Consider the following 25,184-nt stretch of genomic DNA (forward strand, 5'->3'; position numbering starts at 1 on the left):
AGAGAATAGTTATTCTCTGAAGAAGTGGCTTACACTGAGTCACGAAACGTCAGAAAATCTAATTCTTCTACTCATTGGGATATTACAAATATATTAATTTATTTATGATAACGCAATATTCAGATTCTTGAGACGCAACCACACTTCGTGATACTGACTACTAAATTTCACTTTAGAAGATCCTGTAAATATGATTTGATGAATACTATTTACTGTGAATCTCTTATTTGAGTGTTAAATGAAACAAAAATACAACTATTGATGGAACAACATAACTGAAAGCTTACTTTTAAAGTATGACAGACTTTTACCAAACTTACTTTGGATAGTCTTTATCATGCTCAAAGACAAAGTCTGAATCGAAATTCCCACCCTGTCTAACCATTCGTTTTCGTCTTTTAACACGTTCACCAAGAACCTGGCTATAAGAACCGATTGCATCATCCCAGGTCCGTTCATCAGGACCTTTGGTGCGTTCAGAGGCGGATTTTGATAAACCGGGCCCACTAACCGGATAATTGACTGTCCAAGACTGCAAATCTTCAAGTTCGTTTTTCCGGCGTTTGCCTATTTCAAAGGAAATAAACTGGTCAAATAAAATACTTACAAAACGAGTAATGCATAGTTTGTTTAAAAACAATGACAGAAATGGAAGTCACGTACTTAGTGACATTGAATCAAAGGACAAGTAGTGAAATTATTTCCAATTTTACTTTGTCAAAAAACTGTAATATGGACATATAAAACCTGAAAGATAACTTACGTCTTCTTAACACAGAATTGCTCTTTCGTTTCCACCACGGTTGAGGAGTACTTGTAATTGTTGATAACAAATTCGAGTCAGTACGAGCAGGTTGATTCTGGGTACGATAGTCATTGAGAATTTGAGTGTTAGTAATTTGATTAGGAGCAGATAAATAACTAGCGAGCCCCATAGGGACATGGTGAGTACTGGAATCTGGAGGCAAGCCAGACATGTCGAAATTAGCAGCAAATGCAGCAGGACTAACGTCTGTGACAGATGCATAACCAGAAGAATTGAGTATACCGCCCAAAACATCAAACGTGGAGTCTGCAGCAGTAACAACAGACGAATGACTAGAATCGATCAAATGAGAAGCAACCAAAAAAGAAGTAGTGGTACTAGATGGTTGTACAGGAAAGCCAGTCCTTTGGACAGTGGAGCTATCACAAGTAGCTAGAGAAGCAGTTCCAAGTGGAAAATTAATACAAGAATTGGACGAAAGCATTTCATTTTGAAGGAAATTAGAGGCAAAGTCCATCATGTTGCATACAGAGCCCAAGGTATTAGGGACGACTGTACAAGCAGATGAATTAGATGCTACAAAATCACTAGGTAAACCGTCTGCCACATGCTTCAGGGTCATATTAGGATCATTACCACGCAATAACTCATAGAACATATTTGATTTAGTTGTGAATACATTTGTTTGGTTAGTATCAAAACTATACGTACATGTAGGAGCACAATTACTTGAGGTCACTACCATTCCGTTACCAGACATTGAAGCTGGAGTACTGGGAAGACTGGATGTAGATACAGACTGTGGTTGTTGATACAAATTATTCATTGAATTCAAGTTTTCAAATAAACCTTCGCTTGCTATGAGCGATAGGTCAAGCTGGGAAGGATCTTTCATGGATAACTGACAACTCTCAGTAAAAGTCGAAGGGATAAGTTCGGAGCCTTTACAGTTTTCATTAGGTGTTACCGTACTTAAGGGGCTATTTGAAGGAGTATTACGTGTTTGTATTGGTAGATCAATAGATAACTCATTTTGTTGAACGTGAATTTCCACTGGGGAAGAGTGAGAATCCAACTTTGATCGAACTTCGTGATGAGATCGATGCTCACGATCCTTTTCTCTATTCCGCTTCTTTTTTTTCTCTTTTTTAACCGGCTCAACACCACCTAGTTGCTCAACCATAAAAACAGGCTGAGAGCCATCGTTCGCGGGTCGTTTGAAAATTTTTAATGAAAGTTTTTTAGTATCTGCGTTGACTTTTACAATACCATATGTTGAAGTGGGAGACAATGAATTATCCTCAAGTTTATTTGGAGTTGTACCACCATAGGCTGCTGGAGTGGTGGCATTTGATTCGCCTCCTGTTCCACTTGTATCACCATCATCACAGTACTTGTGTTTTTTCTTTTTCCGCTTTTTCTTTTTCTTACTGGGAGATTCGATTGGTTCTTCCAATGCTGAAAACAAAAATATTTTATTATAGCTCGTAGGATAGGATATTGCATACATCCATATGATTAAGCAACATATTTTAGCCAGTAGTGTATTAACTGAAAAACTTTGTAGAAAACCACGTATATAAGTTAATTAAACTAGAACTGTCACGAAGTCACCGTCATATTTTGTATGGATACAGTCAACAGAAGTGATCTTATCTATACACCCTCAAGATCCGATAAAGCTCGGTCGCTACCAGAGAAATCTAAAGCTTTGAACTGAAACACAGAAAACGAGCATAAATCATGAGGATTTTGTTGGCTACTTTTATGAAAAGGCACGTTAATATATCAAACTAGATTATATATTCCCGAATCATAAAAACAGGTTTTCAGAAGCGTATAATATCTGAGGATTCGAAAAAACTGAACCCTAAAATCAAAAGGTAAATTTTAACAGATACCATTGCATTATACTTTGAAAATAAATGTTTCGAATATATACTGAAGATATATTCGGTCAAAGGTTTGGAGAGTACCCTACAGGAAAACCGTATTTTTAGTCTGGTCACCTGGACAGTAATCCAGCCCACATACGCACAAATATGATAATTATTGTTGGAAATTCTGATTTGCTTTGTTATTTAAACAAACGATATTCACAATCTTGTTACACCCATTTTCTCTCCACACTGTATCATTTATTTTCGTTCTCATTTTGTGTGCTCTTTTAATTTTTAATTCACCCAGTAGCACGGCTATGGTGGTAGTTCTGGTCAGTCTAGACGATCTCAAGTCGCTTACTGATTAAAATTTTGAATGCTTTCATCGAATACGACCCTTGTACAGCTTTAATGGGATTACTTATCCCGTTTAAACTGGCTTTCTTTAACGTTCGCACACTGATAAAGATTAAACAACAGATAGGTTTGGTTATATCCTTGAAAATTCTTGATACCAACGCCCACAGTAAATCAAAAACCCGTAATCAAGGCCCCATTAAAGTGTTACAAATCATCTCTTTATCTATCGATTACAAATACTTGTTTCACGCGCGTTAACCCGCGGACCATGGAGCATCTTCGGTTTTGGCTGACGTTGATGTTGGACAAAACCCCAAACGAGAGGCAGGACCAGCCGGTTAGATTTTAATTAAGTCACATAACATAAGACCACTAGCCAAATGAGTGGTTTATCATGTAATAAAATAACATGTCTATATCCATAATACGAAAAAATAAACATAATAAATATTACAGGGGAACAAAGGAAATAAGCTTGTAGGTCACTTATCCTCCAATCAACTAAGACCTGACTGCTAAGCCTAATTTTAAGACATCGTATCAACGCTATTGGATTAGAAAGCTCCACCAAGGTAGGAAGAAACTTGCGTGGGTGAAGTCTTTTCGTTGTTTTTGATTACGCTTTAAAAGACTTCAGCCCAGATAAAATCAAGAATGAGTTCTACCATCAACCAAATGATTTTAAGAAGGCATGTTCGATAGATGTTGCGGTACTAGCCGGAAATTTCAACGCGCAACTTAAGTGTCTAGACATAAAGAAGTTTCTTGGGTGACCAATCGACCATCGTTGGTTGCAGATGAAATAACGATGAATTTTCCCTGTAGCTTTATGCAGACAACAATCTGTTTCTAGTCAGAATCAACTTTCAGTACAGTCATCGTAGATGTGATACCTTACGTCTCCCATCTGTAGCCGAAGCTCGGACTCAGACTGGTCACATCGCGATCATACATGTTGGTGCGGCCGTATACACGATTGCTCCTTCTTTTGGAGTACATGTCAATATCTATCCGATATAATTTGGTCCATACCAAGCTTATCTTAAGTATTGGTAACCAGAAAACGTGAAGTCCTAAAAGGATTGATGTAAGTAAATCGACTGTAGCTTCCATTCCAACTAAATATCAAACAGAAATACGTTCAAAGTTAGTAGTCAGTCCGCTGAAAAGTGCAGATGAGCATGAGATGCGTTTGCTTGACGGGTTGCGTTTCTTGTGGATTTGTAAAATGTCCTGCTTTTGAGGGCTAGGTTGCTGCAGGTTCCTTACGACTACTGGGGACACCTAGGTCAACCCCGGCAAATTGCAAGTTTGATAGTAAGAAGCACACACTTAAAGACCAAGAAACCTGGTGGTCAGTGTGCTGTCGAGTTGGAAACAGCTACTACACCTGGCAGCTGTTAGAAGTTATTCAACCCATCTGAGTCACTGACAGAAATAGTCGGAGACAATTTATGTTGATGGAACGCCAGTTAGTAAAACCCGAAGACATTTTAGACGATGGGGAGTTTTCCGAGGAGCAGTTTAGCTGGCCTGTTGTCCCAGTGACATCAATTAGACTGTCGTGCTCTCGCTAGCAGGTGACGAATGATGTACCCAACGATGGAGAGGTCCTCAAGAAACTCTAACTCCTGAAGAGCTACAAGTCATCAAAGCTAAACGACTCTCTATGTCTGATTATCGCTGTCTCCGAAAAATTACTGATATCCAGTTGTAACATCATGTTAGTAATGCTGAAATTCAGCGAAGTGTGTTCGGGTGCAGTGACGATAACTTAATTAGTGTCGTCATCATGAAACATTTATTCCAGTGACTCGATCACATCTTACAAATGTCATCCCGGCAGTTTCCACAACGTACATCATTTGCCAACGCTGGAACTGGTTGAAAAAAGTGGGGGTTAGTGTATAACTTTTCACCGTAATAATGATAGAGTAGTATAAGACTAGTATATATCAGTCCACCCAACTACAAAAATACATATAATACAAGTTATTGTGTTTGAAAGGGGTTTAAGTCTCGGTGTTAACCTGTGTCCTAAGTCATTCATTCTGATCTATATCAACCGCCATTGCGAACATCGCATAACCCCAAAATGATCAGTAAAAGAGGACATTAGTGCTAAGAGCGAACACAGAAACCTAAGCGTGATTATTCAGTAAATGTAGAAATACTTTTAATACAACAAACGGCACTAAGTTTCCATCCTATTAACAACTATTTAGCACTATATAAAGTTAGATGAATAAACTTAGTATCACAAAGTCACTCGGACGTAATCTAAAAATGGTAGACCATAAAACTAGGGACAGAATTTGAAAAATATTTAGCATAAATAGAGGTTTTTAAATTTATGTTAGGTATTACCAATGGGTAATTGAAGGACCTGTGGAATTGGAAGAGTCAATGGACGTTAAGTCCTATGAATCGATTTTCAGACTACACAAAGACCGGCTACAAAGAACAAAAACTTGTGATCTTTAAATTTATAGCATTTTCCACATATTTTCACACTCGCACTTTATGCTTTTTTTCCTGTATCAAAAAGTTATGGCTTAAAACTAATTAAAAAATGATAGAGTAAATTAAAACAAAAATCTGTCAAATATAGTGACATATACCTCGTTTTTAAAAATTCAGTGATTTTAACCAAACATTTACTGTCCACAATAAAGATTACATAACACAAGAAGTCATAACGAGGCCGTATGAGTAAAATGACTTAAAAGTTATCGTAAACTCACAATTTGAATAATGATGATGTTCAGTAGATGGTGGTTGATCCAGAGATGAACACCATGAACCAGGTTGTACTTTATACGCACTAGAAACACTATTAACTGGATTGAAAGATTCATAAGAAAGACCACAAAATCCTCGTTTTTGTTCAAAATTTGGTAGCTTTTTCAAAGAGCTGACAAGGGGCTCAGGTAGTAAATGGGGATCAATTATGTCACTAGCAAACCCCTCCTTGAAATCTCTAAAAGTACATACAAAATATTGAGAAAACGCTTACATGTTATCAGTACATACACTCCCAAGGGCTTCACTGAGACAGCCCACGAGTCGGTCATGACCAAAACGAAGACACTGAAAGGCATCTATTGATATTCTAGAATCATGCAACAAAGTTTCCACACTGGATCCAGCATGTAGTGGAGCAGGTAACGGGAGTTCAGGAATTATATCTGTTAGACTAACTACGGCACTCAGAGACTGAATGGGGATGCGAGAAATATCGCCGTTCATCCCACTGTACCCTGACACAAAATCGAGAGAACAGGAAATTAAATAAGTGAAATAATTGGAACATGATAGTTATTAGTAATTTTTAATAGATCAGTATATACATAATTCCTCCTAAAAGGTATTCTAAAGTGTAATAGTGATAGAATGACGTCAACTACAACAGAGATTATAATCACTCATAAAATTCAATCGAAACCCAAAAAGCAAGGAATTAAGGTCTTAGGAAATTACTAAGAACTCGATGCACACTATTACAGGGATAGTATCATGTTGGGGACATTTAAACTCTAATAACCTTGTAAAGGCACTGTTTTATTTCCTGAGCTATTTCGCCATTCTGTTTGCAAGGGTCAGCCAGTCAATCACATACACCCTACACTCCAGTGGCATAGCGAGATGAAACTGTCAGGGCAATTCCCAGAGTAGTTCAGGTAGCAACAGTATTAGTGATGGTAGAAAGGATTAGGCATCGAAGATAAAATTAGGGAAGGAAATATAGATTATCGGAATAACAAGTTCATAAGATAATTTTAAAAAATTAAGGTCTAAGGGAAGACAAAAAGTGAATGCACCTGCACCTTTGCAAACGATTTTGAGCTGCCACGTAATATCTTTAACCATTGTTTATGAAAATCTTGCGAACCCCAGTTAGATAGTCTCCACCTATCGACATGACCCCATTCAACAAGCAACCTCTTTGTGAACTGATCCCATGCATTGGTTTGGCCGCCCCTAGCTTCCAACTTACTTCACTAGTCATTGTGCATCGAGGTAGTCGGTGGGTGGGTAAACGAAATGCATATCCTAATCATCTCAGTCGATAAAGATTTACTACCGTATCAACCGATTTATCATACTTACCTTGTGCCCCCCAAATGCCCTGGTACGACCAAGAGTGGGGAGAGTCAGCTCTCCCTCCCCAAATGCTCACACATATCCACGCGTATACAGCCACTCCCAGAGAAGTCCTACTCACTGCCTTTTCGTAGCGGGGGTGTTCTTTACGAAGTTGAGGGGACGAAAAGCGAATGTCCGGCACTTTAATTGGGTTGGTGGACACGGAAAGTTCACCTAGGGGAGTTGGAAAACCCTGATTCCAAACCAATGGTGCACATGGGCTCCAGTATCCTGAGGGAACAAATGGCGTATGAATCAATCGTTGGTCACCGGCTACCATGGGATTGCATCTCCTTACGATGCCCCACTGCTTTGTGGATCAGACCTTTAGGTCAAAGGCTCCGAGTGTGACCCCCTAAGAAAACCACCTGCTTCAGTTTGGGCACCTGAGCAGTATTACAACCCTCACACAAATCGAATGAGATTTGTGCGGCGCATACATATCTGGTGCTTCCTTGTACCAATATTGATGTGTTTGAACAGAATAAATGAGCAGAGTACTCGTCTTTTAGCCGGCAGGCGAATACCTCGCCTACGCCGTATGACAGTAATTTAAAAGAATAGATAGAACCAGAAACCGAAGTCGATAGTGGCTATATAATGTGGTTTGTTTTAGTCTTTTAAGTTAATGTTACTGGAAAATTTTCCCATTTTCATTAATTTTGTGTTTCCTCAATGTTTTACAATCCTTAGATTATTGTTGGCTATTACACCTCTCTCAGTTTATTTTTTAAAACACTTCATTAGAGCTGTGTGAACTTGTCACGTATGTCAGAATGAGAATTTTTTAAGGCTGGTTCGTGTTACCGCTGTTTTAGGAAATAAAATGGTTGGGTCTGTTGATTAGATTTTTTTCGGGAGGCATATTAACCTTAACAGGCTGGTGGTAGATAAACATATGAACTACCTTGCTTAGCTCAAATTAAACGATATGGCTAGGACAAAGTAGTCAAACACTCATTAGACGATGAGTATCCTGCTCAACAAGCAGTTATTACTTACGATTGTGACACTACTAAAAGAGGCATGAGGATGCTAGCAAGAAACTGAAGCATACACCAATTGGCAGAGCCACTAACCAAACAAATGTTCAGAAGATAGTATCAAGTGAACCTTAGTTGAGTTGGTTGGTATGTTATAAATAGCGATCATACAGCTCGAGGTCAGTCATAATGACCCAAGTATATCTACTTTTTCTGTTTACATACATTACTGTCATTTTGTCTTGGTATACGAGTCTCCAACTTCTTAAATATCATAAGTCGAGATTCTTTGCTTTTTCTTCTGTTGATCTCTATCGAGGGCTTAATGATAATATATGGGTTATAAACCAAAAGATGTACATTGATGTGGTGCGAGTTTTCTGTCCATGCCTGTGAGACCTGGTTATCCTGAGCCGAAATGTTTAAGTCTTTAAAGGATCAAACACATGATTGTGGCTGTTTAGGTAATCCGCATGCTTAGCAAATCGAAGATAATGATTCAAAGCGTGGCTATTTCGAAATACCAGTCTCAGTGGCTTCGTTACATCAGTTTATGTTCTAACACCTGCAACGACCATTGTTTTGAACCATGATATTGAATGCCAACAAATCCTAAAGTGGCTAGTTCATCACAATATTTCGGACAGACATGACAGACACTACAAGTTTTACGACCAATACAACTCAACTAGATTATTACGACATCCGAACCCGATCACTACTACAAGATAACAACTATGACCAGGATAATATTTTGTGATGGGGAAGCCATTATATTTGCCGCTATTGATCTACGTTTTGGAAGGGATCCAGAAGGTCGTGCATAGAAATCACTCGCGATGCTACTCCAGTTCTTACCTACCACCACTAAATTAACTACTATGAATTCGGTGTTCATCTTGTTGTGCTAACGAGGTATGGCAACTTGGACCGATGCATATATGTGCTTGGTGCTACGTTGTAGCCGACTGACTGACCAGTTCTTACTGTATTCCTCGCAAAGTACTTTACAGTGAAAAGAACATAGTTGTGTTCTAAAGTTAACCAAGTCTTTGAATAACGTCGTTGCTTTCGTTAAATTCTATCTTACTCCATGATGTTATAATTTACAAAGACATTATTGATTCCTATAATTATCTTTTCTGTGGACGTCCTTCAAAATACAATCACTTCTCCCCTTGACTTTTATAGACTAAAGTTACATCTGAATTTGACTTTGTGATCAAAACACCCTACTCCTCCAACTTCGGTTTAGGCACCTGGGCAGCAACACCAACCCCTACCTGAAGTGACTCCACACTTAGCACCAGAACTAGATTATTATTACTAAGTCGCACAGCCACTATGACTTTCCAGAATGTCGTGGGAGACCAAAATGGACTAACAAAACCAATGCTCCTTACTCCACAACGCTATTTTACGAATTAACTACTTGTAGGTCTTTTCATCCAAATTCAGGGCTGGGGAACGATGAGCCTTAAGGAAGCTCCTGAAACAAGTATTGGCGTGATTAGGCTACTCTAGCTGCTGCCTAAGAAGTGACTGACATGGCCTCTAATCTGTTTTAATGCAAACAGTCAGGGATTACCAATATTTACACCGAGTCCCACTTGTAATCCCAACAGTGCTGAAGCTGTTAAAACTATCCGGCTAAATAGAATATGATCTAAGCCCCTTACTCAGTGGTGGCACACAAAAGACAGTACACACGCAGTCCCACCAAAGTTTTTAAAGTTCGTAATGATGATTGCATTCACTATGATAGGCTATTTTGGTGGGAAACGTGGACATCAGATTTGAAAACATTTGTAGTAGTTTTGGACTAATTACTTCTAATTAAAAACCCAGCTCAAGAGAATGCATCTTTTATTAACTATAGCTAGTGTTAAGTCCGCCATCAACAATAAAAGGTTGTATTATGTCGAGAAAATATGAGGAGCCACTTAGTTTTTTATTGACATTACTTGTAGTCTATCTAACAAAGTGACTGTCTTACAGTTTCTCCACGATAACATCGAAGTGCACCAATCACTTCAATAAGACTTGCAATTCCAGACTGAACTTGTGTAAACTTCACACGGAAGTGTTTACATGTGAGCATCGACGTAAAATACTGTACTTGTGCCGAAATTAAGCAGTAAAACATGACTAAACAAATTAAGTCCTTGAGAGCAAAAACGATAACTAGTACTTCTGAGGAATGTGTACATGATAGCCATACCATGGAAATACCTGGACTTGCCACAATTTCACTAGTAGTGTAAAAATACACTAAGTGAAATAGAAGCGAAGCAGAAATGTTAGTAAGATATACTTGACACTAAGTACATAGTGAATAGTGGTTGGAGTGCTAGTAGTCATTTCTTTTTCTTTGTTGACCCCGGGGCATAAGGTTAGCATTTAAAACCACAGGACTTTAGCAAGGTAGTAGTAACTAGGCCGTAAGACAAGCGATATGGTAAGCATGTTAGGTAAACCTCAAACATGAGCAGATCTTGACTCCGTAATCTGCTTCAGTCACTTTGAAGTTGAGGAAATTCAAGATCTGGAATCAGGTGGTTGATGATCAATATAAAAGAAGTTAGTTAAGTTAATGACCAACTACTCAACAAATGAATATATTTAGTAGTTTGACAAGTTTGTTGAACTCGACATGACTAGCTTCTAGTGCAACTAATGATCCACAATATGTATGCATGTGAGAGCTACGACAACAGGAAAGTCAAAAACTATTTATTCACCCTACCTTTTTAAAAGCCATAGACTGTATTGGTTAGGAAAATACAGTACGAAACGACCTTTTCAACTGTGGAGACATATTAACTATGTTTGTAGCACTTAAACAAACAGATAAGAACCAACCCTGAAACATAAAACTCATTAATTAGGACGTCATATCTTTTCATTAACTTGATTGTAAAATGAACGAGACTGTAAAGAATCCTATATCTAGTGGCTCTTCATAATCACTACGATTTATTTCGCAAAAGTATTCATTAAATACCTAGTCACATGATGTAGAGCTGTATAAATCTTTCATAAAAACTGAGATGTTCTCTTAATTCCATCATAAACATTAAGGGATGAAGGCTTTTAATGGCTATGCCTGGGAATTAGTTTGCATGGTTCACTTATTTAAACGTTTAATACAGACCTGTGTGGTTCGGACTTCCTTAAACCTCACCATAATAAATCGTATTAATCACTCAGTCTAAGAGTATTCCGGAGGCATTTTTCCTCCTAACAGCCCCTGGAGATGAAGTTGATGACCATTATCCCTTCCCTCACATGTTTTAACATTCCTCACCCTTTTTATGGAATCGCTTAGAGGTTACTTACTTGTGGAGCGCCTGGTTCTAACTATGACCTTGGGAAAGCGCGTTCGTCGAGCTTGTTCCAGATGTCAGAAGTTACATAGCTTCATCTCCAGAGCAAGATTCAGTAAATTTAAACATATTTTCATTCGATTTGCACCAACTGCATACTTAAATCTGTCGAATATGCATGGAATTCGACTTTGGAACCAGGTTAGCTGAAACAATAGAACTCTGTGGACGAATCCAACTAGGAAGAATAAAATACTTAATTTGGTACTCACAACCAATACCGACTCTATCTCAGTACACTTCAGTCATGAATGTTTTGCGAGTGATTATAACCGTATTGGGTATTGTTCATTCTCAAAACATTATAATACTGAACTCTAGAGTTGAAACATGGTCCCAGAGAAGGTAGTTTGTTCAACAAGCCTGGAAGCGCACTGAAACTCTCATTCGATACTTACCACGGGGATCTTATTTCACCACAATTAACATTGACGCATACCTCAATCTGACGCCTTAGCTTGACTGCACTTCACCAGTTATCGACCTTGTGATTTATAATGCTAATAGGGGCCACAACAATTTTGAAATATTTAAGAGAAAGCTCAGAAAACTGGAGCATCTCTATCACAACTACCTTGACATTTTTGCGCTTCGGAACATACTTAAGTTGATTGATGGGATTTATTCATCTGAACGCAAGTATCTTATGACTATGGAGAATAAAGCCTTAAGCAGTGACAACGAGGGCTTATCAATACTCAGGCTTTTCAAATCTCACGCGAGATCGAATTTCCTTGATATAACCAGATTCTTCATAGTTAATGGCAACACTGTTGAAAATCTTGAAACTATTTGTAAACAATTTAGCCGCAAGAGCTCGCTATTCCGCAACACAAAACTGAAAACTCCATCAATACGCTTCTAATGTTGACATTTAGGCATCTATCCACAGTCGATTTCACAGCCATCAACATCAGGCGGGCCATGACTACCCTGAGAAAGTCTGATGATGGTGGACCTGATGCGATTCCTGCATCATTCGTGAAATGAGGCTTTGGATATTATTCCTCTAAGTCTATCAATGTAACCAGTGAGGCAACGTATTGAAATGTGATTGGCCCATTGCTCTTTTTCCTCTTCGTCAATAATGTGTACTCGCATTTTCGGCAGGATAGACCTTTCCTCTTTCCTGATGACCTAAAAGAGGTTTATTCATTCACTTCCACTAAGGAAAACTATGTTTCAGAGGTAATCTGAGAAGACACAAACAAGCTGTACGAATGGACTTTGTCGTGGGATCAATCACAGAATGTCAACAAGAGTGGATTTTTTTACATTGGCCGCAGCTCTAACCTAAATCTGGCTATACACGAACACATACTAAAACCTCTCAACACTGTTCATGCCTTGGGCTTGTGGTATTGCAATGGTTTTGACTTTTCCGAGCATATCGGTTCCCAAGTACCCTAAGTGAGGAAGCTAACTGTGTTCAGAAGGACAACTTTCAATAAAATCGAATAGAGATCATCGTCATGTAAAAAAACGTATCTTGCCTATTCGTGAATATGATATTCCAGTTTACAGCAGTTTTAGGCATAATGACTTGATGAAGAATGATGGTATTCGAAGATGATTCACTAACGATGTTTTGAGGTATTCCGATAACAAGACTACCACCAAATATGTCAACAACTCAAATTGAGGCATCTCTGGATAAGGCACGTTAAATCAAACTTTGTCTTTGTTTACTGGCCTATAAATGGTATTCCTTACTCTTCGGCATCCACACCTTCGTACTCCATCGTATCATCCCACAACCTCAGTAATAGAGAGAATACTCTGTGGATTCCGCGAGCCTACGCGGACTTACACCAGAATTTCTTCGTTGTTCGCTGTTCAACTGTTCAGGATATGCTCACAGTAAACCTCCTTTGCAGTGAAACTATAACCCAGTTCGAAAATCCCCATGATGACTTTCCAAAAGTGCTTTATGTCACCTATTAATTATCGGTGTGATCACCAATGATTCATAAAAACTAAGTCCGATATCTGTCTTATTGAATAAAAAGCAATGTAGAGCCTTCAAAATTTTGTTCGTTTGTTTATTTAGTATATTTTGTTTCCTTTCTTTTCATCTCAAAATCCGTATATTTACTATTATTATTACTATCATGATTGATCTGACATATCAGATAATCTTTTCTTAGAGGTGATAAGGAAAAGTAGCTGATTAAATAATATGAACGAAGAGTTTAGGATTGTAAAATTTATGAGTAAGATCATGAGTAAGTAGGAAAACACCATATTTGGATGCTAGTGATGATTAAACATCTTTTAAACTAGTAGAACATGAACGAGGAAAAACTCACAATAATTTAGGCCCCCAAATGCCCTGGTACGACCGAGAGTGGGGAGAGTCAGCTCTCCCTCTCCAAATGCTCTCACATGGCCAGCGAATATATAGCCTCTGCCAGGGAAGTCTTACTCACTGCCTTCTCGTGGGACCGGTGTTGTTTACCAAATTGAGAGGACGAAAAGCGAATGTCCGGCGCTTTAACCGGGTTGGTGGACAAGGCGAGTCCACCTAGGGGAGTTGGAAAACCCTGATTCCAAACCAATGGTGCACATGGGCTCCAGGATTCTGATGGAACGAATGGCGTATGAACCTATTGTTGGTCACCGGCTACCATGGGATTGCATCTCCTCACGATGCTCCACTGCTTTGTGGACTAGACCTTCAGGTCAAAGGCTCGGGGTGTGGCCCCCTAAGAAAACCACCTACTTCAGTTTGGGCACCTGAGCAGTATTACAACCCTCACACAAATCGAATGAGATTTGTGCGGCGCATATATATCTGGTGCTTCCTTGTACCAATATTTATGTGTTTAAATAAATAAATAAGCATTGACTGAACGAATAATCTAAATGAAATCTAAGATTGCAGGGAATTTATAGTCCAAACTCACCTTACATCAGAGACATTTGTATTCTCTGATTAACCATGGAACCCAGCAATCGGAAACTAGGCAGACAGTGACCAAGTAAGACAAACATTCCACCGGATAATTTTTGACGAAAAAAATAGTGTATAAAGTAATCAAGCATGAGGACGATTTTTTAATCGATAGCTGATCGAGTCTTGCCTACATAAGCTAGTGACATATGAGTTTGCGTTGTCTCGTGAACATACTTGCGAGTGGTTAACATTTTAACGGATATATTACTTGAGGTGAGTACTTGTCTGAAGATGAGCTTAAAGAAAATGTAAGGGGTTTATGATCAGTAAAAAGGGTGAGTTCTTGGCATTCGATAGAGTTTTGGAAATGCCGTACAGCACAACACATAACTAGGGGTTCTCTACCGAAAGTGCTGTACCTCGATTCAGTGTCTAACAACCGTCTTGAGAAAAATCCTGAAGGTTGCCAGGAGTGGTTACCCCATCGTTGCAACACTCCTCCGATTGCTGAGTCAGATGCGTCTACTGCGATACTAATGGGCTCTTGAGTGTCCTGATGTGCCATCATGGATGCTTTTGCGATAAGCTCCTTAACTGTGGAGAATGCTTTCCGTGTGGTGTCGTCCAGATTAATGGATTTCGCATTTCCACAAAGTTGGTCGGGTAGCGGTTTCATTATGCATATGCATTTTAGTATGAACGGTCTATAGAAACTTACAAGGCCTTTAAATGTGCGCAATTGCTTAATCGCGGTCGCTTCTGGGTCATGAAAATACGCATGTACGAAGTTGAGACTTCGAAAAACGTCATCTATGAACCTTTGGAAAGTCTGGTCAGCATTTCTTGGGCTGAAAAGCATCCGCGAAAATTCGTAGAGTCCGAAGGGAGTGATGATAGCGGGTTTTGGAATATCGTCAGTAGTCATAGGGATTTGGTTACAAGCTCTTACCAAGTTGATTTTCTAGAAGACAGTTGTACCTTTCAATGTAGCTGTCAGATCGTGAATGTGAAGCAACGGGTAACGATCGAGATTGGCTTTTGCATTCAAACGTCGATAGTCACCAGTTGGACGCCAATCGTTGCTGTCCTTTCTAGGACCATGTACAAAGGAGATGCCCATAGGCTGTTTGACGGTTGGATGACTTCTAACTCTATCATGCGCTCGAATTCGTTTTCGACCAACATCAGCTTTTCGGAAGCCAGTCGGCAGGCTTTCCAGAATATAGGTGGTCCTGTAGTCGTGATGTGATGTGTAACATTGCTGGTTACACAGGGCGATTTCGGTTGTGGTTGGTATATCTCAGAGCACTTATGAAGTAATGGTTGATAGAATGGGTCTATTGTGTGCCTCATTGTGACTGGAGATAATCTGCAACCCGAAAAAAGAAGTTACGCAAACAGATAAATTAGTGTTTCCGTCTACTAGCCTCCGTATGAGCGTGTCGATGAGTAGATTGTGGTGTTGTAGCAGGTCTATATCAATGATTGGCATAGAAACATCTGCAACAACGAAGATCCAGTGAATGGCTTTGCGTAAACCCACGTTGAGGTAAACACACTTGATGGCGAAACTCTGGAAGAGGCGGAAACATTCACGTACCTGGGAAGCATCGTTGATAAACAAGGAGGATCGGATGCAGATGTAAAGGCGAGGATTGGCAAAGCAAGGACAGCATCTCTACAATTAAAGAACATATGGAACTCAAAACAACTCTCGACTAACTTCAAAGTGAGAATCTTCAATACGAACGTCAAGATAGCCAGTCCTACTGTACGGAGCTGAAACGTGGAGAACTACTACATTCATCGTCAAGGAGGTACAAGTATTTATAAACAGTTGTCTACGCAAAATACTCAACATTCAGTGACCGGATACTATCAGCAACAGCGTTTTATGGGAGAAAACAAACCAGCTTCCATCTGAAGAGGAAATTAAGAAAAGACGTTGGAAGTGGATAGGACATACATTAAGGAAATTACCAATGTGTATTACAAGGCAAGCCCTAATTTGGAATGTCGAGGGGAAACGGAAAAGTGGAAGGCCAAAGAACACATTACCCCGGGAAATAGAAGCAGATATAAAAAGGATGAACAACAACTGGAAAGAACTGAAAAGGATTGCCCGGGAAAGAGTTGGATGGAGAATGCTGGTGAGCGGCCTATGCTCCTCCGTGAGGGGTAACAGGCGTTAGTAGTAAATACGTTAAGGTAAAAGTACCTTTAGCATACTTGGTGACTGGCTGTCCGTTTGCCGCCTATAAGTTTAAAACAGATTTGTGAAGCCGATGGTTAGAATTCGCAGGAGGAACGCTACGGTTGCCGTCAACGTGTGCCAGCGAGGAAGTTCCCCGAATCGTTTAACGTGTCGGTCAATCTTGAGCCCGGATAGTTACAGGGTTTTCTCAAGTTTCTGGAAGACTTCCCATACAGGTTATCATACCAGCGCCAGTCGGAGTTATTCGTTTATTGTGGTCTAGGGACAGATCGCCTACGTGAAGTGCTTCTTAGTGGGGTGTGTGACTGTTTACGGTCATTACGAAATCTAAGAGAACATGTAAGTGTATAACATAATCCCGTAATGTCATTCTGGGTCGTTTAAGGTTTTTCTTTGACTAAATACTCGGCAGTAGGAGATTTCGTGATTTCTAGTATGTGGTCGACAGATGCAGCCAGCTCGTCCACGGCGTTGTTTTGAAACGAGACCAGAACAGCTTGCACCTGTTGAAGTAGTTTGGATAAGAAAAGTTGCCTGAATAGGCTATCACTGAAAGTTCTTTGACCGATAACCTCTCTCATTCTTAGTGACAAGTCTGTCGCAGAACCACGTTGCAGGTCGATATTATCAAGTAGTTGATCTAACTTTTGCCGGTCGGTTAGATCTCCGATAGATCGTTCAAGTGTTTCAGAGGGTTCCGAAACATCATCAGTATCGAATTTGCACGGCAGTGCCTTCACTACTGCGAGGAATTTTGCACCTGTGTCGTTCATGCCGTGCTCGTAGAAGTCGGCTTCTGCGTAGCAGAACCTGGCTTCCTTGTTACCTGACCAAAAGGGCATTAGTTGAAACGAAGGTGGGGACATAGCCTTTAACTTAAGTACATTGAGTGTCTGATCCGTCATGGTGAATTATCAAGTGAGAGAATGAACGAGGAAAAGAAGTGCGAAAACTCGAAAAAATATCACAATATACTTGAGTTAAAATAAAGCGATGATTTGTAAAATTTCAAAAAGGAACAGGGTTGGTGTACCGGATCACGTCGGGCTCACCAATGAGTATGTCACAGGTAATATAGTTTGACAACACTTTATCAGTAACACCTAGTATGAATCGTACCCATTAAGTGAAATCAAAAGACAGAAGCGTTGAGGTTCGAAGATATATTTCGTAGGTATCGTGGATCGACTGATCTAATCTGGCTAGCGATTGCAGGGGATTTTCAGCACGGCGTTCCCACTCGTTATCTGGGTGCGGATGCATGACCGAGAGCCTTCAGCTAGATGAGTCTAATAAAATTAAAGTGGTCAGCATCCAATGTCGAAGACTCACAGAGCTATTTATTTTGGGGATTTATTTACAGCCACAAATTGAAGTCAGCTGCCGTCTTGAAGGATCTACAGAAATGGTTCAAATGGTTGTGGACGGAATAGAAGAAGCTTCCGTGTCTATTAGAAGTGGACCACCAGTACCTCCAGGCAAGAACCTAGGTATAGTAACGATAATAGAGAAAAAAAGAAATTGTAAATCATAATAGTATGCTATCCTTAGACCTTAAGTATAGGACAAGTTGCATCTTAAAGGACTCCCGGGAAGTTGCTTGGACCAGATCAGTCGGCAGCGAATTCCAGTATTTGACAACTCTTATGGAGTAGAAATTGTGTCTACAGTCTGTTCTGCTATGTTGGGTTTCCAGTCTCTGGGTGTTACCTCTTAGGTTAGTGTTGTGACTAAGCCTAAGTAAATGTTTAAGGGGATGACCAGAAGTGTTAGGGATACTATAGACCATAAGAAGGTCATTTCTAAGACGCCTATACTCCAAAGGGTAAAGGTTAAGTGATTGGAGGCGCTCTTCATAAGGTTTGAATTTGAGTCCACAAACTGATTTCGTGACTCACCGTTAGATACGCTCCAGAGTGTTCCTATCCTTTTGAAGAGAGGGAGGAAATACTATGTTTCCATACTCTAAATGGGGACCAATAAAACTGTTGAAGATTATGTGGAAAGTTCTACCGTCAAACTGGCCAAAAATGCTCTTCGATGTTATCAGCGCAAGGTTTGCTCGAAAAGCGTTTTTGTCACAGTTAGCGTACGACTTCAAGTCTTAGGGTATCAACACTCCTAGCAAAAAGCAATAAGTCAGACGACACTTGTTGTGGAAGATCGTTTATATAAATCAAAAGAAGAGGTCCTGTTATTGAGCCCTGGGGGACCCCACTAGGACATTCCACGGCCTGAGAGTGAGTGAAGTTGAGCCTGACCTTAAAACGTCGGTTTTCTAGATATGAAGTGGGCTAGTCAATCAAAGGGGGTTTGATACCCGATCGTTTAAGCTTATTGATAAGACATATATGGTTGACCCTGCCAAAAGCTTTTGAGAAATCAAGGTAAATGACATCAACCTTCCCCTTGACATCAAGGATGGTTGTCCATCTGTCCACCACGGAGCACCAGGTCAGCGCTCAGGTTCACTTAGGAAAGTTCTGTATAAGTGCAGGTGAAGCTTTCATCAGTGCAGTTGATGTGGGTCGGTTGAAATGTCCGAGAGTATTCTTCAGCCCGAAGAACAGCGGCATCACCGTTGTTATTGGTCGGACCATTAGGGCCTAGCAGTTGGGAAACCCCAGTTTCGCCTTGTCGAAGAGAAGATGCGTAATGGAATAAGCTTTCCAGATTGGAGACAAATTTATCCATAAGCTTGGTCTGGTACCGAAGCCTGTCTTCTCTTCTTGCCTCTGTGCATATGTTCCTTATTTGTTTGTATTGCCTGAACGCGCCGTTGTTATCAGTTCGTTCATATTCGGTCCGACAGTGCCTTTTGCGGCTTAGCAAACTAAGAGTGCGGTTCTTGATGATTGGAGGTTGATTATTGCATTTTTTGGCCATTTGAGGAACCGAATACTTAGTAGCACATAAGAGAGTATGCAGTAAGAAATCCCAATGAGCATCCACTTCAAGTTGAGGGTGAACATCCCAATCCACCTGTTGTAGATAGTCATGTAAAGCTAACACATTTAACCGTTTGAATTTCAGCACCTGTTGTTAGTGGGATATCTTAGCTCAGTTTTGCTGACAAAACTGAAGGATAGGACGGCGTGATCACTTTTCCCCAGGGAAGCCAGAATTGAGAGGTCGTCGACTAGGAATTCTTCATTTGTGAATACCCAGTCTAAGCGCAACGGCGTCTGACTGTTTCTCCAACGAGTTGCTGACTTCACATTTTAAAATAACCCCAGATCATCAATAAAGTTGAAGAACCGAGTATCAGTAGAGTTGTCACCTCCAATGTAGGTATGTTCCGCGAAGTTGATTCTAGGAAGATTGAAGTCCCCTAGAATCAGGATATGAGAGAATCCGAGACGCGTTGAGCGAGTTAATCCTTCAAGCGAACGATTGTCGTACTCGATGTCAGCAGTGGGCTTCTTGTAGATGACCCCGACTAGACACCTTGAGGTGGTAGACAATCTTACTGAGCACCATACTGATTCATCGAGATTGAGAAACTCTTGGTTGTGAAGTTGGTACGCCTCCAGACATGATCGTATGTATAATGCTACTCCGCCCCCCCTCCATGCCAATTTTCCTGTCGTTGCGAAACAAAGACATTCCAGGTATCGATAACTCCTGGTCCGTGAACTGAGACGATATCCAAGTTTCGGATATTCCTATCAGTTGAGTATCATTAACGTTGCTAAGTTCACGTAGCTCATCCATTTTGTTTGGCAAACTCGCGGCGTTCATGTATAAGCAGTTAATGCTTTCAATTTGGAACGCGTGAGTTTCTTCCTGTGTATCTATATGAGCCTTACGTGAGCGGACAGGTAGCCTACTTATACGATGTTTGCCGAGTTGGTAGTCCCTGTCCTTTACACGTTTTTTTATGATCAAGACTGTCCACATGCGGAATTGTCAGCTCCAGCTTGCGTTTGTGCTCGATCCTGTTGTCGTGTGGCCTATCCGGATGCATATGGATGCCAGTTGGCAACCGACGTCTATTGGCACGAAATTCTTCCAAAGCTGCAGCCGCCAATATAGGAGGAGGGGAAGGTTATCTTAATTAGTCGGGTCTAGAGTTTCCATCTTTCTTGGCTAGTCACGTCACCTGTTGGGTCAGTGTGTTTCTGAGTTTCAAGGAATGCTTAATGAATTTCCATCCCCGAATATCAGAGTTTGCTTGAGCTGGGTTCATATTTTCCGGTACACCTTGCACATTGATATTTCTTCCGCGGAAAAACGCCTCGCGAGATTCTTTAGGGATGTTCCGGATGAGATTTCACTCAAAATACAGTATGTCAGACAGTGTTCTTACGTTCTCATCGGATTTCAGTAAGTGACTCGCTAGCAGGACGTCCTCTACATCGGAAGCATTCTTAAGTGTTACACGAAGTAGCCTCGGGTGGTTTTGATGGTTAGAGTCCTTCCCTCGAGAGAGCCGTGTGACCATCAAAGGCTCTATTCTAGGGAGTTCAAGCTTCTTGTCCAATTCTCCCCAGAGCATCCTATCGTTTTTGTCCTGCAAACTGAGAGGAAGGTCAGGGTTGTCATTAAGGTTCATAATTATGACAGAGTCGTCACGAACCGTTATTGATTTCTCAGGTTTTCCAGTGCGTCCAAGTCGCTAATGGACTTCCGCACAATACTTGGGATGTTCAGCTCAGGCGGTGACGCTTGGCCCTTTTTACCCCTGTTAACGTGGGTCCAACCACCTACAGGGTTTTTGGGAACCACTGTTTCATTCAAGGACTCAAAGACCCAAGTTTACTTAGGGAGTCAAACACCGTCGACGTTAAGATGGTGATGAGTTTCAGGATGTCATCATTCGTGCTTTTACTTACACCGTCGATAGTCGACCTGTCGACATCCCTTTTCTTGCTTGCATATCTTTCTGTGCAAGAATGGTTGTGCATAGGTTTAATAAAGGTGACTTATAGCTCACCATTTACTGCACGGACCCAAAGTCCAGATTAACAGTGGCAATATATCGACCTGAAGGGTAATATCATTCGAAATAAGGCACATATGTCTTATTCGTATATGCAGATGACCGACGCCGTCTTCTTTATCTAGGTTGTGGTGGTGAGTTAGAAGTTGTATATTCTTCGGAAAAATGATGATCACTATCATCATCTACATCCTGAAAACAAGCGACCGATTCTGACGAACTGCGTTTACGTTCAGATGTAGCACGTTATGTTTTGATATTCATTTGGGAGTAGGAGCGACCTTAAACAACAACACAACAATCAGGACCGATAAGTGCCTCTGAAATGAGAACACGGTGTACTGGCACGACACATATATTTTTGAAATCGAAAGACGCGGTTCGAGTACAAAAAGGGAAAGTTATTACAAAATAGTTTTACTCGTTGTTCTGCAGGTTCGGATAGCGTAGGGATTGTTCCTCTTATTACAGTGCATTTACTCTTTGTTGCTCCGCAATAAGAAAAACAAACTCGCATTAGTAACGTTGTATGTAATGATTTTTAATACCGTTACAAATATGTACAGACATATGACCGCGTCTGCAAAAATTTATGAGTTATCGAGGTGACGCATCAATCATTTCACTACGGTTTGACCTTCAAGTGCTCAGCGACCTCTATTAGTGGACAATACCCCTGAAGCGTCTCCGTCTTTCCTTGTTGATGGCGGAGGGGGCGTTTGTCATAACAGATCAGGAAAGACTTGATCGCCTGAATAATGAAGCTAGAGCAAAGAGAAACAGAGATATACCTTTTTCACCAAACATGTTCCAGCCATTTTATAATTTCACGAGAAAAATATTTGCAACTGAGAAACCTTACGAGGGTGGTTAGTACTAATTTTTATTTTGTGAAAATGTTCTAGGACGTGGATTCCCTTTAACTTACATATCTGGAGGGAACTTTCTCCATCGCCCCTTCATAGATGTTCCTGCCTTACAGATGACCACATCATGGTTCACGATGCAAAATGTTTTTAATTCAAGATTTTGCCAAATTATGGAGCGTGACTTCTTCCGGTAATTATATCTCAAATACTTTTCTCAGATCTTAAAGCTGTGTTGCAAGAGTTGGCATTCAAAATACAGACAAACATTGCAAAATATACTGGGAAGATTTGCTTGAATGTCAGAATCATGATAAAGCTGTAAGTTGGTTTTTAGTTATGGTAATTCCTCTTTACAGAAAAAAAGAGCTATGATGATGGAAAAAGTTAGAAAGGTAAAGAAAATGGAGCCGATGGCCACTCTACCATACAGCGCGTTTAAAGACTGCAACTTCTGATGACAATTGACTTTCCGTGTTCATTTCCAATCACATTTATAAATGACAGTTTGTTGTTAGTGTAGATCTACATCTCTAATCTGTGACTAGTAGAATTTTGTCTGATTTTAACTATTGCCCTCAAAATTTGGGTTGGTTGCTCCACGTACTGTTTGTTTAACAATATATGAATCCAGCTCTCAAAGTAGTCTGGTAGATACATATGTATACAGGGTTTTCGCATTCGGCTTATAAAAGATAATTCATTGTAAAGTTTCTGAGTTTTTGGATAAACCAAAAAAAATTTCAGCCCATTATTGTTGTAATCTGCTTTCCAACAACCTCGACAATATAATCTTGGCTACAGTTCGATGGAAATGTCGGAAACCTACTAATGGGTTAACTGGCTAGCCGACTGAGTTTCCAGTAGTCTTGTCGGCCTTCTAAAAGAATGGGGGGTCCTTATCTGACAACACTTAGGTTTTACCATGGAAACTGAACTCAATGAAGATTCTTCCGCTATTCATAACATGCTGTAAAAATGCAGTTTTTTTTTATAACTTAACGGACATTAATTGACGAAGTTGGAGTTGTACCCACTGATACGGTGTTTCCTGACACCGTGATTTATGTAGTCTAGTTACATATAGCATATAACATCAGATCATGAAAATATTTGTTGCTAAACTGGACCGTGTTAGTAAGTTCAGACTATCTTATTTAAGTCCTCAAGAATCCTCAAAGATGATATGTAGCATGACTTAGAATTACTTTTGATTGCATAGGTGTATTTACTCTCCAAGTTTCCTCATACTTTCTGTCTATCATTATCATCCTTTTTAAAACTATTCTTCAGTATTTAGCTCCCTACACTATCAGTGACAATGCCATTATTTCGGGTCTTTGGCTATTCATTTTCATTTTGCCTTTCTGACTTGGTTATGGGACGTGGACCTACTGGGATTTGTACCAGGTTCTGTCCATCATAACTGACTAGCGTCAATGCATTCATGAAGACAAGAGATTCTTCATGGTTTTCTCATTCTAGTTTGAACTCGAAGTAGACATAAGCAAAGCATTTAATAATCTTGTTTATATAGATCATTCTTGCAGGTAAAATTGTTGGTCTTTGTATCCTCTTTTCATCACATAACTAAATACCCCATTCTTCATTCCTAAGTTTTCTGTTTGTAAATCTCCCCGGTTGAGGAAGTTATGTAACTCCCTTGTCCCTCGTTAAAATAAGCTCGGATCCAAACACAGATTTGTGTCAGGCTGCAAAGCCTCAACATTGCTTTTAATCATTAAATATACCAGATAATCCTACATTTATGTTTAAATTGGTTTTCTGTATGATTATAGTCATTATTGTGAGGTGTAAATTGTATGGACATAGTACTACCTAAGCTGTTTAAGTTTTCTCCCATTGAATCAGTGCTTTACTTCCTAACTTGTGTTCAAGTTTAATTACATTAGTGCCAGTTTATGGTGGTGACGCTGTTCACCTGGTTGTTATTAAGACAATGTTTTTACGTGTAAAACAAAACATTGCAATTCATTCACATACATTTAAGTTTCTACAGATAAATCTAAGGAAGTCCATGCCTTATTGAGGGAAAATTGACATCTACTTAAAAAAGAAAACATCCGGATTATATGCTAACCATTATTTCTATATATTTTATGTTTTGTAAAGGAGGTTCTTGGGAATTTGTTTGATTTTTGAGTGGTATTCGTCATAGATTGACTTAGGTTGTACTACCATTATAGACCATAAAGGATTGATTAGTTGTTTTGTCCTGGTTTCGTCCTTAACAATAGAGACCTATAATCCATCCAGGCATCAAATCCAGGACTTACAAGTCTCTTGGAGGGGCCTTGAACACTAAGTCATTAAATTTGCATCTATTGGTACACATTTTTTTTCGGCTACGTGATATGACTCGAAGATATCTAATGATTAACACCAGGTAAAGAAACTTAGTTACATACAGGTGTCCAAATCAATATATTTGGATTTTTCAGTACATAAAAATGTTTGCTCGCGTAAGAAAACTATGGTATAAATACAAGTCGTTAGTGAAGATAATTAGGAATATAGTGCGAAGTACATAATAATTAGCTTGAATTTCATTACATTCAGAAATGTAAGACATGACGCATCTCCAACAGATGTAGTTAATTCTGAATGAACTAGACCATAAAAATTGAAATTAAGTCACAGGAGAGGGGATCGTAGGCGGCACTTGAGTAGTCCTATGCTAGGGCGAAGCAGCTGTTCAGTACTTCTTGAATTCTAACGGTGTC

General features: G+C 39.8%; 2 protein-coding genes across 4 annotated transcripts in view; one reads left to right on the forward strand and one right to left on the reverse strand.

Moving 5' to 3' along the window:
• Nucleotides 1-10,945, reverse strand: part of Smp_017810 (putative nipped-b-like protein (delangin) (scc2 homolog)) — a 38,368-nt gene extending 27,423 nt beyond the window's left edge. The window contains exons 1-5 of the mRNA XM_018789400.1: nucleotides 10,882-10,945; nucleotides 6,023-6,266; nucleotides 5,751-5,986; nucleotides 764-2,224; nucleotides 350-567 (exon numbers count right to left, since the gene is read on the reverse strand). Of these exons, the coding sequence (XP_018654847.1) occupies nucleotides 350-567; nucleotides 764-2,224; nucleotides 5,751-5,986; nucleotides 6,023-6,255 (2,148 nt within the window). The 5' untranslated portion in view covers nucleotides 6,256-6,266; nucleotides 10,882-10,945. The remainder of the gene's footprint in view (nucleotides 1-349; nucleotides 568-763; nucleotides 2,225-5,750; nucleotides 5,987-6,022; nucleotides 6,267-10,881) is intronic.
• An 11,294-nt stretch (nucleotides 10,946-22,239) lies between these two features.
• Nucleotides 22,240-23,322, forward strand: Smp_017830.1 (hypothetical protein; the record flags this gene model as incomplete). 3 transcript variants are annotated; one of them, XM_018789402.1, is made up of 4 exons in its annotated part: nucleotides 22,240-22,443; nucleotides 22,480-22,633; nucleotides 22,671-22,765; nucleotides 22,800-23,322. In XM_018789402.1, 4 exons carry the CDS (start codon nucleotides 22,278-22,280, stop codon nucleotides 22,829-22,831), a joined length of 447 nt encoding a protein of 148 aa, XP_018654849.1. In that variant the 3' UTR covers nucleotides 22,832-23,322. The 3 variants fall into 3 exon arrangements, with proteins under 3 accessions (XP_018654849.1, XP_018654850.1, XP_018654848.1); XM_018789401.1 differs by having other exon boundaries at nucleotides 22,278-22,443; nucleotides 22,671-22,761; XM_018789403.1 differs by having other exon boundaries at nucleotides 22,278-22,443; nucleotides 22,480-22,761.
• Nucleotides 23,323-25,184: the final 1,862 nt, after the last annotated feature.

The sequence above is a fragment of the Schistosoma mansoni genome, chromosome W, assembly GCF_000237925.1.
Source record: "Schistosoma mansoni strain Puerto Rico chromosome W, complete genome".
Classification (NCBI taxonomy): domain Eukaryota; kingdom Metazoa; phylum Platyhelminthes; class Trematoda; order Strigeidida; family Schistosomatidae; genus Schistosoma; species Schistosoma mansoni.